A 16074-nucleotide genomic window follows, 5' to 3' on the forward strand; every position below is an offset into this window, starting at 1 on the left:
GACAGTCAATTTGCGCACGTGTTTGTATTCTGAGAATCGGCGTAATTAAAAAAATGCCAGGTGCAATGAACTCTTCTCATTTCTCATTGTACTTCCGAGTCACCCGACTCTTAGAATTGGGTGAGAATTGTCATATAACTCCGAAGGGAAAAATGTCACTTATACCGATTTGACTCTCAGAATAACCCCCAATGTTAGTCCCTAGAGATCGACACGGTACTCAACGTGTTAACTACTGTTATCTAAACATCAAGGGATGTATTCGGTATAGCACAAAACATTTACAACTGATTTAGATACCAGAAACTACCCGGCATACGTTGTTCTGTCATATTAATTATTTCTAGAGAACATTTTGGTTGAAAAAAAAACAAATATACTTGAAGAGAGTTTGTATATTATCGTTCAGATCTGTAAGATTGATCTGATTGATGATTTTCACTGCGAAACATACATATGCGTAGTCAATTTTATCAAATTTTGCTTTTTATTTTTAAATATTATCATCCTAATTTGAATAGAGACAAACTCATCGATATATAAACGACTCGAATCTGATCAGCCGTTCTCTTGTAATGATGAGTTATACATACGTGGGAAAAACCTTTTTTATATAAATTTAATATAAATTTTATATAAATGATGTTGGTTTGTCCAGTCGAAAATCAGATCTAGGTTTGTCCACTTTTTTAATGCTCTAGTTCAGCGCACCTGTGTCAAATCAGGTATTCAAATGTTTCCAAACATATAAAAAAATTGACTTTTTTCATGAGCAGTTTTACAGGATATTTTTACGGACTCATTTGTTTTAAAGGTTTATAAATACACCTTCTATTGGTGTCATCCGCCCCTCATTTGAGCTAACTTTTAATCATCCACCAGATGATTATTTGGTACATATTCAAACACCATGGTCCCCATGACCTAGTGGTAAGCGTTGCGCTTGCCAAGATGGGGACTTCGGGTTCGATTCCCGTTCGGGTCAGAAATTCTATCGTCATAGATCGTTTTTCTGGCTTGCACTGGTAAAGGGGAACTGTCTAGAGTGTGGTGGGATGAGCATTGGGCATTTCCAGTCCCCAAGAAAAGCCACAAAAACCCTGAACCAGACCCTCTAAGCGAATTGGGGCCGCTATAAGCGTCTTCGCCCAGTCCTGGTGGTACTCGGGACGTAAAGCAGCGGTATCACGATGGTCCTCCTGCGAAGATAGTGGGGTTGGGCGCAGGCCTTGCAAGCCGCACCACTAAAAACACCAAGCAATGAACGATACACAAGAAAAATTGTGAATCAGGCCATGTTGTAAAGACGTTAAGCCAAAATAAATAAATAAATCAAACCTCATGCTCGCACACCATTTGTATCAGATTTATATATCTAAATTAGAGATGAAACGGAAATCCGGTAACTATCAGATATCCGGCATATCCGGCCGGATACCGGATATTTGGATAAAATCAATAATTTCTCATTAAAACAAGATCAATCATATTTTTTCAAGATTAATTTAATATTAACTCATAACATTCCTTCATTAACACTATTACTATTATTATGAATTCGTTAATCGACCGATTACGCTTTGCTTCGTACACCAGGCCTCAGGTGTACCTCAGAGAACAATCTTTTTTTTTAAACACTACTGTAAGGAGCTGAAAGATAAACTCTTACAAACCTTACCAGTTGTGGTAATGCTTAGTGTTTCATTACTACCAAACGTAAGGAACTTGAACGCGATCCATTCGAAATATTTTCGCATAACAGTCGATTTCGTTAGAGATTCTTTTCACGACGATGACTATCATGTTCATTTGTCACTTCGATGAAACTGTTTCAAAAGGTGGCGTGAGCTTCGCGTATCAAGTTTAATTTAGTTTCGTCTTTTTAGCTTCGTTTAATTTGATTTTTGTCGAAGTAAGTGTACCCTCACTCAGATTATCATCCCTCAAGACAGTTCCATGTTTTTGAATCTTGAATGAAAATGATTGATTGTTTTTTTTTTTTTTTTTTTTTATAATTCTTTTATTTGTACAGGCTCAGTTACATAGGTTTAAAGAAGCCAAACTCTCAACTATACTTTTACTATTAACATGTTTTCTTAATTCTACGGTTAATGAAATAGGAAACCGATTACTCGCGGTCGACTCGAGTTTAGAAGGGTGACACATTTTCTTTAGGAAAAGGATGGGATGTAAGGAGATTGTAACCATGTTCACACTCACACTCACACTCACTTTCACATTCATACTCACACATCACACTGAATTCTTAAACTATCCTCACATCTAATATGTATTAACAATTTAACTTATTCTAATGTTAGGGAACCGATAGCTCGCGAAGGACGAAAAGGAGGAGAAAATGGGGGGGAAAGTATGTAAGAACAATCACACTCGAAGATCGATATCTTTAAGGAAAACATATATTTGGGACATGTAATCAAGGTCTAACCGAGCCAACACATCTCTCACCGGCACATTGGGCTGCCTTCCTCGAGCCCGAAGGGAGTTTTCTAAATTCGATCTGGCGACAAAATATAGCTCGCACGACCAAACAACGTGTTCGATGTCGTGGTAACCATGGCCACAAACGCAGAGATTGCTGTCGGCAAGCTTGAAACGAAAAAGCAGCGCATCTAAAGAACAGTGATTGGACATGAGTCGGGAGAAGGTCCGAATAAAGTCCCGACTCAAGTCCAGACTTTTGAACCATGGTTTGAGGCTAACCTTAGGGATAATCGAGTGGAACCACCGGCCCAATTCATCTTCGTTCCACTTGCGTTGCCAGTTAGCGATGGTATTTTTACGAACTAAAGAATAAAATTCATTGAAGGCGATTTGACGCTGATAAATATCGCCTTCAATTGCACCTACCTTTGCTAATGAGTCAGCCCTCTCATTACCCGAAATGGAGCAATGTGAAGGGACCCAGACAAAGGTAATGACATAACAGCGTCTGGATAAAGCACTCAAAATTTCTCGTATTCTCTCAAGGAAGTACGGCGAGTGCTTTTCCGGCCTCACTGAACGGATAGCTTCGACAGAGCTAAGACTATCCGTTACAATGTAATAGTGTTCAACAGGTCGTGAGGCGACGCTGTCCAGCGCCCAGTGTATTGCTGCCAATTCAGCAATATATACTGAGCAAGGATACTGAAGACTGTGTGAGGTGCTAAAAAATACGTTGAACACTCCAAATCCTATGGACTCATTCATAGAGGACCCATCAGTAAAGTACATATTATCACAATTGACACGCCCATACTTTGCTTTGAAGATCGTAGGAGCGATCCTCGATCGAAGATAATCTGGAATTTCATGGATTTTCTCCTTCATGAACAGATCAAAATGTACAGAGGAATTGATGTAGTCAGAAAAACAAACACGGTTGGGAATATACGAAGAAGGATCAACCTGCATGGTGATGAATTCATGATATGAGTTCATGAATCCAGAATGAAAATTTAGCTCGATAAGCTGCTCAAAATTTCCGATCACCAATGGGTTCATAACCTTACACCGGATGAGGAACCGAAGAGATAATAAATTGAAGCGATCTTTTAGTGGGAGTAGGCCTGCCAAAACCTCGAGACTCATGGTATGCGTTGAGGGCATACATCCCAACGCAATACGGAGACAAAGATACTGAATTCGCTCGAGTTTAATGAGGTGTGTTTTGGCAGCTGATTGAAAACAGAAACTGCCATACTCCATCACTGAGAGAATAGTTGTTCGATACAACATTATAAGATCTTCAGGATGGGCTCCCCACCAGGTGCCGGTAATTGTACGGAGAAAGTTTATTCTTTGTTGACATTTTTTACTCAGATACCTAATATGGGCCCCCCAAGTACATTTGGAGTCGAACCAGACCCCAAGATACTTGAATGACATAGCATGAGTGATCGGTTTACCCAAAAGTTGAAGCTTTGGTTTTGCTGGTCTATGCTTCCTAGAAAAAACCACCATCTCTGTTTTCTCCGTGGAGAATTCGATCCCTAGCCCAATGGCCCAGGTTGAAAAATTGTTCAAAGTAGCTTGTAAGGGTCCTTGCAGGTCGGATTCGTTTGATCCTACGACAGACACCACTCCATCATCTGCAAGTTGTCTTAGGTTGCAATTTTGTGTAAGGCAATTGTCGATGTCGCTTACATAGAAGTTGTACAAAAGGGGGCTTAAACATGAGCCCTGAGGGAGGCCCATGTAAGAGATCCGACTCACTGCCGAATCTCCATGAGAAAAATTCAAATGTTTCTCACAAAGCAAGTTATATAACATATTATTCAATAGAGGCGGCAGACCCCGAGAGTGTAATTTGTCTGACAGGACCTCTATTGAAACTGAATCAAACGCCCCCTTTATGTCCAAGAATACTGAAGCCATTTGTTTTTTTTCGGCGTAAGCCATTTGAATTTCTGAAGAAAGCAACGCAAGACAATCATTCGTCCCCTTGCCCCTGCGGAACCCATATTGTGTATCTGAGAGTAGGCCATTCGTTTCAACCCATCGATCAAGGCGAAACAAGATCATTTTCTCCAACAATTTCCGTATACAAGACAGCATTGCTATTGGGCGGTACGAATTGAAGTCGGACGCGGGTTTTCCGGGTTTTTGAATAGCTATAACTCGTACTTGTCTCCAATCATCTGGAACAATATTATGTTCCAGAAACCGATTGAATAAATTCAACAAGCGATGTTTCGCCACACCAGGGAGGTTTTTTAACAAGTTGAACTTAATTCTATCCGATCCTGGAGCCGAATTGTTACAAGAAAGGAGAGCAAGAGAGAATTCTACCATCGAAAACTCGGAATCAAGATCGCACCTATCTTGTGGTATGTCTCGAACAATTTTTTGCACAGGAGCGGAATCAGGACAAACCTTCCGTGCAAAATTCAAAATCCATCGATGTGAATATTCTTCGCTTTCATTCGTTGATGAGCGATTTCGCATGTTTCGAGCCACTTTCCATAATTTTTTCATTGACGTTTCTCGTGACAAACCTCCCACGAAATTTCGCCAATAAGCACGTTTTTTCCCTTTGATCAAATTTTTGAACTGATTCTCAAGGGCTAAATACATTTGAAAATTTTCAGGGGTTCCACGTTTCCGAAAAGCTTTAAATGCATTCGATTTTTCTACATAAAGCTTGGAACATTGGCTATCCCACCATGGATTGGGAGGCCTTCGGCGAATGGTGGAACCTGGGATGGGTTTCGTTTGAGCGCGAACCGCGCTGTCATATATCAAACGAGAAAGGAAGTTATACTCCTCCAATGGAGGTAAACCATCTCTGGAATTGATGGCTAGAGCAACCGCGTCCGAATATTTTTTCCAGTCAATGTGTCTTGTGAGGTCATATGCCATGTTTATAGATTCAGAAGAATTCGACCCAATGGTGATGGAAATTTTGATTGGCAAGTGATCACTACCGTTGGGGTTCTGGATTACATTCCACTTGCAATTTAACGATAGTGAATTCGAGCAAAGCGAGAGGTCAAGAGCACTAGGGTTAGCAGGAGGTTTAGGTACACGTGTTGTTTCCCCAGTGTTCAAAATGGTCATATTGAAGCTGTTACAAAGGTCATATATCAACAATGAACGATTGTCGTCGTACTGTTCCCCCCAGGCAGTTCCGTGAGAGTTGAAGTCTCCCAAGATCAATCGTGGCTCAGGAAGGAGTGAGCACATGTCATCAAGTTGTTTGCGGCTAACCGCAGCTCTCGGAGGCCAATACAAGCTGACAATACAGAGGTCTTTGCCTCTGATGTTTGCATGACAAGCAACAGCTTCGATCCCTCCAATAGTTGGAAGGTCAATTCTAAAAAATGAGTGGCACTTATTGATCCCCAAAAGCACCCCTCCGTATCTATCATCACGGTCCAAGCGTATAATATTAAAATCGTGGAAAGAGATATCATCTCGCGAAGAAAGCCAAGTTTCGGACAGAGCAAAAACATCACAATTGAAGTTATGAATTAAAAATTTGAATGTATCCAATTTAGGGATAAGACTACGACAATTCCACTGTAAAACAGTGATATCTCCGACCTCTCTATTTGAATTAGACATCAAGAGAGATAATCATTGCAAGGAGGGGCCATGTTTGCATCAATTGTTGCAAAATTGTCTTTAATACTGGAAGCATTGAGATGACAATGGTTCTGATGGAGTCGGAAACATTAAAACACTTGAAGATTTGGTCCAAAAGGTCAGACAACTTTATAAATCCCGATTGGGAAGTTGAACTGGACGGAAAAATAGGGACAGTTGGGGTTTTTGATGTCCCCTCGAGTGCTGGGTCGTTCGAAGATGAAATATTCCCACGGAAGCCAGGAGGAACCTGATTTTGCTTGTCCGCTGCACTCGATTTTTTAGGCAAGCTAACAGAGGATATAACCGTGGGGACTTGTTCTTGAACTTTGGGAGTGGTCACATTTTTGCGCCGGGGATTCCCTTTGAAAATAAACGGTGTGCCCTCGCTAGCTGTGTCCGCTTCCATTTCATCAACTGGCAACGCGGAAAAGGTATTGTGTGTTGAGATTGGTTGTTGTTGTTGAGCCAGTAGAGAAGCGCCCTTTAAAATTTCCGCAAAAGTACGTTTCGATCGTTCCTTTAAAGAGCGCTTCTGCTTCTCCCAGCGACTCTTGTAAGTTTCACAAGTTGAGAGCACGTGTGGGGATCCTCCGCAATATGGACACTTATGCTCAGTCGCACTGCAGGATTTCCCCACATGTTGCTCTCCGCAAGTGGCACAGCGCTCCTTGTTGGCACAATAATCTGCTGTGTGACCAACTGACTTGCATTTGTTGCAAGTCATGGGCTTTGGCACGAAGAGTCGCAGTGGTAGCCTCAATTTGTCTACCATAACGTAGTCAGGGAGGGCGGAACCAGCAAAAGTTACTCGAAACGAGTCGGACGGCGTGAATTTTGTTTTTCCCTCTTCCTGGGACACTTTTCCTAACTGTTGGCAGTCCAAAATTTTAACTATCGACCGAGGAAGCTTTTTAAATCTGCCATCTCCCTTTTTTATAAATTCGCTCGTCAGACCCGTTTCTGTAATCACCCCCGAAATTTCTACGTTATGGCAGGGCACATAGGCGCGATATTCTAGGATGAATCTATTGTCGACAACAATCTCGTTAGCTTGCTTCCGATCAGCCACGACAACACGCAGTTTGTTCGGTCTAACCTTTCTCATTTCGACCACGGAGGAATAATTTTTTGTCAGATCTTTCATAATCTGAATGACGTTCAGCGATTTCCCGTTGGGTTTGGGCCGGAAGAAAACAACCCATGGACCAGTTCCAGGTGCATCCTCTGGATAAACCTTGACACGGGGAGAGGACAAAACAGAAGAAGAAGACGAGGACGAGGTTTGGGCGGGAACGGGGACGGTAGAGGGGGGAGATGAGGTGGATGGTTGAGAGGGATCAGGAGCAACAGATGAGGAATGCGAGGTCGATGGTTGAGTTAAAACGGGGGGGTTCGGGGGATGAGTGGCGAGGTTTGTGGATTTCTTAGAGGGGGGCTTTTTAATCGACGACTCTTCTGTATCACACGGAACGCGCTTAAGCGATTTTCCGGCACCTTTTTGTGCAACGGAAAGGGAGTCATCGAAGGAGATCTCCATATTAAAAGACCCCCCACCTTCATCCATCATTTATGTGACTGATAATTGCAATAGTTTGAATGATTCCTATAACCTAATAAAAAAAAAAAAACAAAGAAAAACAAAAAATAATAAAACTACTTGCTAACGCACACCAGTGCGATGATTGCGGTAACGGCTGCTGCTCGATCGGATGATTGCAGACGCCGCTGCGATTGTGCACTTTTCAGTCCGGTGCTCGTTCTCACGTTCTCACTCACAGCGATTCACACGAGATGCACCAGTACAATTGAACTTAGCGATCGGCTGATCGCGTGTTGGGCGCTCGGCACAAATGAAATGGTGTATCACACCACTAAGCGCGTTCTTCCACACTGATATTGTGTGCGTGCGACTGACCACCGTGTCCGACTCCAATTTGCGATGGCGATGAATTGGCGAGAAATGAAAGCCAGCCACTTTGGCAGGCCTTGTTGCGGCTTCTCCACTCGCTGATTGCGAGGTTGAACACAATGTCCACAAGACCACGGTAAACGCGTGATAATAAAAACACCAGGGCGAGTAAGGTTAATAACAGCTTACAGCACTCGATCACGATTACGGGAACGCGAAAGTAAACGACTGATTGCTTGCGCTGTCCAGACTTGAATGATGATTGATTGTTGTTGTTTGTTTATTTGAATTCGTAGTACTTACTTTAACTCGATTATTATTCAAATTATTTCAATATATCCACAAAAATTTCATCATTGTAATAGAAATTCGTTGACAGAAAAAAAAGTTCAATATTCCTCGCAGAAAACTTGATACTCTATTATGGAATGTTCATTCTATACGGAAATTTTAATAATAGTTATTTATTTTTATGTAAAGATGTCTATTTCTCGCTAAAATGTAATCTTTTATTAGCTGCATGCAAACATGCAGTTTCTCCCAGCTTCGTCTTGGCAAATAAAGAGCCGAATATCCGGTCACCGGATATCCGGCCAATCTACTATCCTTTTCATCACTAATCTAAATCATGTAGTTAATGCATCTCGATTACCTCAATTCTGATCATGGTTTGTCCAATACGCTGATGTTGGTTTGTCCACATGATTAAAGGGTGTGTCACATCAAATTGCATCACGGAAAAAACGCTGTAGAAATTCGCCCAGTAGACCGATCCTTTTGAAAATTTTAGACAGTAAAATAAAAACTATTAAACAACTTTTGGCATTTTCTTTTTATTCATACTTCGAGATCAAGCCCGTATGCTCGCACCTTCCTCTTTACCCCGTAGTTTTTTTGAACAGAAATCCATTTTCTCTTGAAGTCCGCCTCCGATTTGACAACTTTTGGGTTCTTCCGGAGGGCCTGCTTCATAATCGCCCAATATTTCTCTATTGGGCGAAGATCCGGCGCGTTGGGCGGGTTCATTTCCTTTGGCACGAAGGTGACGCCGTTGGCTTCGTACCACTCCAACACATCCTTTGAATAGTGGCACGAAGCGAGATCCGGCCAGAAGATGGTCGGGCCCTCCTGCTGCTTTAATAGTGGTAGTAAGCGCTTCTGTAGGCACTCCTTAAGGTAAACCTGCCCGTTTACCGTGCCGGTCATCACGAAGGGGGCGCTCCGCTATCCGCAAGAGCAGATCGCTTGCCACACCATGTACTTTTTGGCAAACTTGGATAGTTTCTGCTTGCGAATCTCCTCCGGAACGCTGAATTTGTCCTCTGCGGAGAAGAACAACAGGCCCGGCAGCTGACGAAAGTCCGCTTTGACGTAGGTTTCGTCGTCCATTACCAGGCAATGCGGCTTCGTCAGCATTTCGGTGTACAGCTTCCGGGCTCGCGTCTTCCCCACCATGTTTTGCCTTTCGTCGCGGTTAGGAGCCTTCTGAACCTTGTATGTACGCAGGCCCTCCCGCTGCTTGGTCCGCTGGACGAATGAACTTGACAAATTCAGCTTATTGGTGACATCCCGGACCGAACTTCTCGGATCACGTCTAAACTGCTTAACTACGCGCTTGTGATCTTTTTCACTGACGGAGCATTCATTTTTGCCGTTCTTCACCTTCCGGTCGATGGTTAGGTTCTCGAAGTATTGTTTTAGTACTCTGCTGACCGTGGATTGGACGATTCCCAGCATCTTACCGATGTCCCGATGTGACAACTCCGGATTCTCGAAATAAGTGCACAGGATTAATTCACGACGCTCTTTTTCGTTCGACGACATTTTTCCAAATTTACGAAAAATTGACAGTGAAGCATGGCCAACGTGATCTATACACTCTTATCTGATTATAAGCGAAAGCTGAAGATATAATTCATAAAAATTAAATTTCTACATCGTTTTTTCCGTGATGCAATTTGATGTGACACACCCTCTACTATGGCAACCGCTTGGCGCGCTGCAGTTTGTTCGTTTTGTTTTGCTGTCCTTCACGCGATGCAGAATAAAAGTTTCTCGGTGTTGAGTATCATGAAGATAAATCGATTTGCATTTACTAGTTGCGTGAAAACACCCAGAATCGAACAAACCAACATCATTTACCTTATAAGATATCATAGAAAAGTGACGCCACTTTAATGTTTTTAAATTGAAACAACGTATTGAGCATGCCTAACCCATCGACTGCAGATAATTTTTAAATGAATTTTGAAGAACCTGTTTCAGTAGATGCCACAAAAACGCAAACAATTACTAACAGCTTCAAACTAACTTTTACTTCAACTTATGGATGTGAAGCATCGCAAAAATCAACTATCCGTTATTTAATTAGTATTCCTCTGTGTCTCAATTTTCCAAAGTGTTTTATTTATCTAGTGCAAGTTGTATCCAAACGGCCTTTCAAGACTGAAGTACCAGATTTATCCAATTCCTGAGCCATCAACATCGAGGGCTCCTTCAGTCGAAGGATTCGTTATTCTCAACAATGGGCAGAGCTATCAAATGACTTTTTAAATTAGACTCTTCCTTTTAGATGCAAAAAAATACCAGGGTATTGAACCTAGTTTCCACGTTATCCAAAAATAATCCTCTAGTTCACAAATAGTTCTGCGCAAAATCTACTTCGAGATGTGCATCGCACCTTGAGTACAGATAATCACAAACAGAAATGCTGAAATGTCGAGTCACAATCTGCTAGAACAAAAAACTTGTTCACTTAAGCTTTCGTCATCATCTCACGAAACTTCAATGGATTTGATCAGCCCATCGTAGTTCGCAGAAATCTCCGTCGAGTTTGAGACAACCTTTTTTTCATCAAACCTATGCGGCTCCCAGTAACGAGATGAAACGACGAGAAACGAGTAAACAGTTCCAAAAATGACACATACTATAGATTCTCTGCAAAAGAACGTTGTCCACATAAGTTTTCGAAAGGTTGTGAAAGACATTTCATGAAATCCCAACTGTTGCTCTTCAGTTGAGAAGGATCGTTACTTAATACATTAACTGTCATGTTGAATCTTCATAGGTTTTCCATAGGCTTCTGAGTTTACCAGTGAACTCTTGGCAGTCAAGGTGTTAAATCAGCACTCAATACAGAGTCTTTTGCATGAATTTTTCCATGATGAAATTTTAGACGCAAGAGTACGCCTTCATTTCCGCTTAATTCCCTAAAATCCACTTGTCCATTGGTTTCGATTTTTTTTTCTAGCCTATCAACCCTTACAACCTGTTTGTAGGATATCGCTACACTACGCCACTGACTAAGACTAATCACTAAGAGGATCAAATGAAACATTTTACATTTGAACAGTATTAGTCAGTCACACGTGATAGTTGCTAGACGATGTAAACCTTCGGAATGTGTCGTATATAATAAAATGTTTGGATCTTCTCCTCAAGTAATGCAAGACAAATCTTTAGCAACCTCGACACCTCTCCTCATTATTCGCTCGTTGTGTAATTAAAATAGTTATAATAATAATCTTACCAATTTACATATAATGAACTAATGAATCGTTCAATAAATATTCTGTTTTGATTTTATCACAAATAAATAACTACAATCAAATTTGTCTTTTCCAGATGTGGCGGAATGAGCCTCATAGCCAGTGAAAACAGTGAAAATGAACTCGAAGCTTCCACTATGTTGTGTGTGTACCCCTGGATCGAACTACAAAGTAAGCCAGTGCTGTGGTGTCATAGTTTCATCGGAAGGGAAAACCGAAATGAGTTCATTGATTACTTTCAATTGCTAGTGTCGTTGGCTTGAAGCATGGTCCGTATAATAATGGAACAGGAACATTTCCTTGTATTTCTGGTTTGAAATGGCGTAATGCGTATATGTCCTGTAGGCTTTTCTTTATATTTTCAGGGAAACGAAACAAAAAAAACGTCACGGTTTGAAAGATACTCTCTAAGTCCATTCACTTCAGCTTTCTTTTCATAATTGTCCAATCTTTCTCAATTTACCTGAATTGAGGACATTTAGAATTTAGAATTTAGTGGATCAAGGATTTTCGGATCAAACTGGACCCTTTTCAACTCGTAACATTGTAGAATATCTTTACATTATCACGGGGCGATCGTAAGATCGGATGAACAGCGTAATTCACTGTTCGCTTCTTGAGACGCTGCTGCTTCTTGTACTCTGCCGAATTAATTGTCTTATTTGCGATAAAAACTTATGCCCGCCATTGCATATGACCACATCATTAATTTTCGTGCGAATTTATCAGCGGAAATAAACTCGTATTTAGCAGGTACATCTCCAGCCGTTGCCATGTAAAATTTGTGTCCTGGCATCTGACCGAAGTCGACAGTCGAATAGTGTCATGATCCATGAGCAAAAACCCGCCGAAGTATGGCCACAGTTTTTGTTTAAGGTTTGGTTGTTTGCTGGGTCGTCAGAAGTTAAAAGTTCCCCGAAAGCAAATTTTTCGCACTGTACTGCGGGTGACCAAATCAGGCTAAAAATAGGATAGTTTGCTCTTAACCCCTTGAATGACAATTTATTTCAGCAGTCAGCACTGCTCTAGCAGACGATTTTATTTTTTATTTTTTCTAGAAGCATTCACACAAGTCAGTTCTATCTTAAGTAATAATTTACGGAGTTGCATAAGGTGTGGAAAATTTCTCATGCATTTCCTCGACAGATGGGCCAAATAAGTTTACGCACATCTCGTTTGATAAAAGTCGCCTATGGTAGAAAAAAAAAGTTGCTACTGTGACGTCATACAAGATCTTGTCAAAAAAGCTCGGTATTTATGGAGGAAGCTTTATCCAAACTCGGAGGTTTACATGTTTTCGTGATTTTAGTTGCCGTTTTAGTTGATCGATTACCCAAAAATCTTAGGACACTCTTGAGAAAGTCTACCGAGATAAACATACCAGCACAGTAGAGATTGCCAAATGTTGATCGTAACCCAGTTCTAAACGCTAAGGTAGACCAAGAATAGTAGTTCAGACCGGTGAATAGAAAATGCATCACCCGTCCACGAACCAATAACAATTGTTTGAGATCGATCAACTCCGCTCAATCAACATGGCAGTATCTTCTTCACATCTCCATAAACGTTACACTTGACGATGACCACAACGAACGGAAACACAGAAAGAGAGAGGAAGCGAAGCTGCGATTGTGAGAACTATCGTGCAATCACGATCCTGGTTAGTACCTACAAAATTTTATCCCAGACTCCCTTCCGCCGTTTATCACAAATAGTAAGCAGTTTTAAGGGAAGCTATCAGGTTAGTTGTATTCCCAATCCTATCCTAGTTTATCTGCTTCGCGGACGTCACATACAACGGTACCAAACTCGCATACCCTACTAATTCATGAAGCAATACATTGGAATTAGGAATTAGTTTTGGAATTAGGATCAAGGCATCTAAGACTAAATAACGGGTCTTTCATTAATTGTAATGGACTTGTAATATTTTTTTTCATAAAACGTAGGTTTTTTGACGTGGGACTACGTCTAACCAGAGTATATGGGGGGTAAAATGAAAACCTAAACACCGGAAATGAAAGATTCCGAATGCTTATAACTCGTACATTTCTTACTGCATCGGAAAGATGTTTGCATCAACTGATTGGGAATATTTCTACGCTTCTATCACAGTTAATAAAATGTCATTTTTCATTAGATAAACAATTGAATAACTGTAAAATGTTAAGCGTTATCTAAACGCCCTAACTGCCTCGTTTTGATAGGCCCGATTTACGGTTTCCCCAACACAACCATCAAAACCAAGTAGCCTTGGAGAAATCGGCATTGCAAATACATGGAAGTTGGGGATATTTTTGTTCCGACTGAAATGTGTTTCCCTAACACAGACTTCGAATCCATGGAGTGTGGGGAATTTGGCATTGCAAATACATGCATGTCAGAAATTGGTTCATTCAATCAAAAATTTAATCAACACAAACAAATGATTGCTAAGCTGAGATAGTCCCACGTCAACCTTGCGGTTATATCATAGATATAACCCACCCGTTTTGAAGTACTGAATTCAATTTATTCTGGTAATTATTTTGGTTTGTCCGATTTAGAGTGTTTTTACGCAACTAGTAAATGCAAATCGACTTTTTTTTTAATGAAAATCACATATAATCAAGACGAGTTTGTTGAAAAGCCCCAAGTCTCTAGTTGCTAATGATACCAAAAGACGTCCAAATTATCCAAATTTGTTATGTTTTTCAAGGATTTTCTTCAAAGCAAAATTATGATCATAGTTTGTCCACCTTGATCATAATTTGGACGAAAACTGATCATGGTTTGTCCGGTTTTAGAAATCACTATTTTTGAATGAAGAATTTAGAATTTTCATGTAGAAATGCATTTCTCACCGCTCACTTTCTTAGGCATTTCAAAGGTGAACATCACTCAACACAGGGTAACTGTATGTTGGGTTGGGGAAAAAGAAATGTATTTCTGATCGAAATTTGACGCTTTATTTAACATACATAAAATTATCCAATTTATGTCAAATATGCGCCGTTTTGTTCACAAACTTGTTGCCATTTAGAAGGCAACTTCATATTAACACACACCACCCCCCCCCCCCCCCTCTTATTTGCAAAAAAAACTCAGACAGCCAGTTTTCGCAAGCCTTTTGAAGCCCACATAGTATCACTAAGAACGTTTTGCATGGACCGGAAGAGATGATAATCACTTGAAGCCAGGTCCGGACTATGCAATAGGACATCCCATCCGAGCTCCAGTAGCTCCTGGCGGGTTATCAAAGATGTGTGAGGCCGTGCGTTGTCCTGGTGAAACCTGGTGAAACACCATTCCTACTGATCATTTCTGGCCGCTTCTGGTCAATCGCCTGCTTCAAACGGTCAAGCTGCTCACAGTAGAGAACCGAGTTGAGGGTCTGGCCATAGTTGAGCAGCTTATAGTGGATGATTCCCTTCCAATCCCACCAAACAGACAGCAAAACCTCTCTTTTCGCTTAAGGTTGTCGTACGTGATCCACTTTTCATCACCAGTCACCATCTTCTTCAAAAATGGGTCGAATTCGTTCCGTTTCAGCAGTGCATCGCAGGCGTTGATTCGGTCTAAAAGATTTTTTTTGCGTCAACTCGTGTGGCACCCATACATCCAGTTTTTTTTGGAATCCAATCTTCTGCAAATGGTTCCAAAGGCTTTTATGATCTATACCCAGTTCCTGGCCAATCGAGCGAGTGCTCACATGCCGGTCTACTCGAATGATTTCAACGATTTTATCGGTTTCCACGACGATTGGCCTACCAGTACGGGGTGTATCTTCGACAGCCACTACCCCAGAACGAAATCGATCAAACCAACGCTGTGCTGTGCGAATCGTTACAGTATCGGGTCCATAAACTACACGAATTTTTTCGGCCGCCGTCGTTGCAGTTTTACCTCGCAGGTAGTAAAAACGTAAAATATGGCGAATTTCTTGCTTGGTGGACTCCATCTTTAACGCGCTATAACTTGAGACTGAAAAAGACAATCACAACACTGTCAAAACGACACTTGTAGCACAGATTGTCGTCTTTAAATAGCCGAATAGTATGACTCGACGCGATAAGAACAACACAAGATATTTTAAAGTGTTGCCATATATTGACAATATACGACATTTTTTTCCCCAACCCAATATCTGTTACGCACGAATAACAACATAAACAGACTGCAGCGCGCCAAGCGGCTGCCATAGTAACAATGTGGACAAACCATGATCAGAACTGAGGTCATCGAGATGCATTAATTACATGATTTAGATATATAAATCTGATACAAATGGTTTGCAAGCATGATATTTACAATATTTGTAAGTGTTATAATCCAGAAAAGGTCTGAATACGAACCAAATAATCATCTGGTGATTAATTAAAAGTTAGCTCAAATGCGCATTGACACCAATAGAAGATGGATTTAATAAACTTTTTAAACATGTGAATCCGTAAAAATATCCTATCAAACTTTTTTTTTTGTTCCATTTGTTTATTTTAGGCTCATTAGCATTTTAGCTGTAACAGAGCCGAATTTCAATCGTGT

General features: G+C 40.9%; 1 protein-coding gene across 2 annotated transcripts in view; it reads left to right on the top strand.

Annotated features, from left to right (window-relative positions):
• Positions 1-16074, top strand: part of LOC129775496 (uncharacterized) — a 49475-nt gene that overhangs the window by 2798 nt on the left and 30603 nt on the right. Inside the window, exon 2 of one of the 2 annotated variants that reach the window (XM_055780300.1) lies at positions 11627-11721. The exons of the other annotated variant lie outside the window; for it this stretch is intronic. Coding sequence (XP_055636275.1) covers positions 11637-11721 — 85 coding nt within the window. The 5' untranslated portion in view covers positions 11627-11636. The remainder of the gene's footprint in view (positions 1-11626; positions 11722-16074) is intronic. 2 annotated transcript variants of the gene reach the window in all.

The sequence above is a fragment of the Toxorhynchites rutilus genome, chromosome 3, assembly GCF_029784135.1.
Source record: "Toxorhynchites rutilus septentrionalis strain SRP chromosome 3, ASM2978413v1, whole genome shotgun sequence".
NCBI lineage: Eukaryota > Metazoa > Arthropoda > Insecta > Diptera > Culicidae > Toxorhynchites > Toxorhynchites rutilus.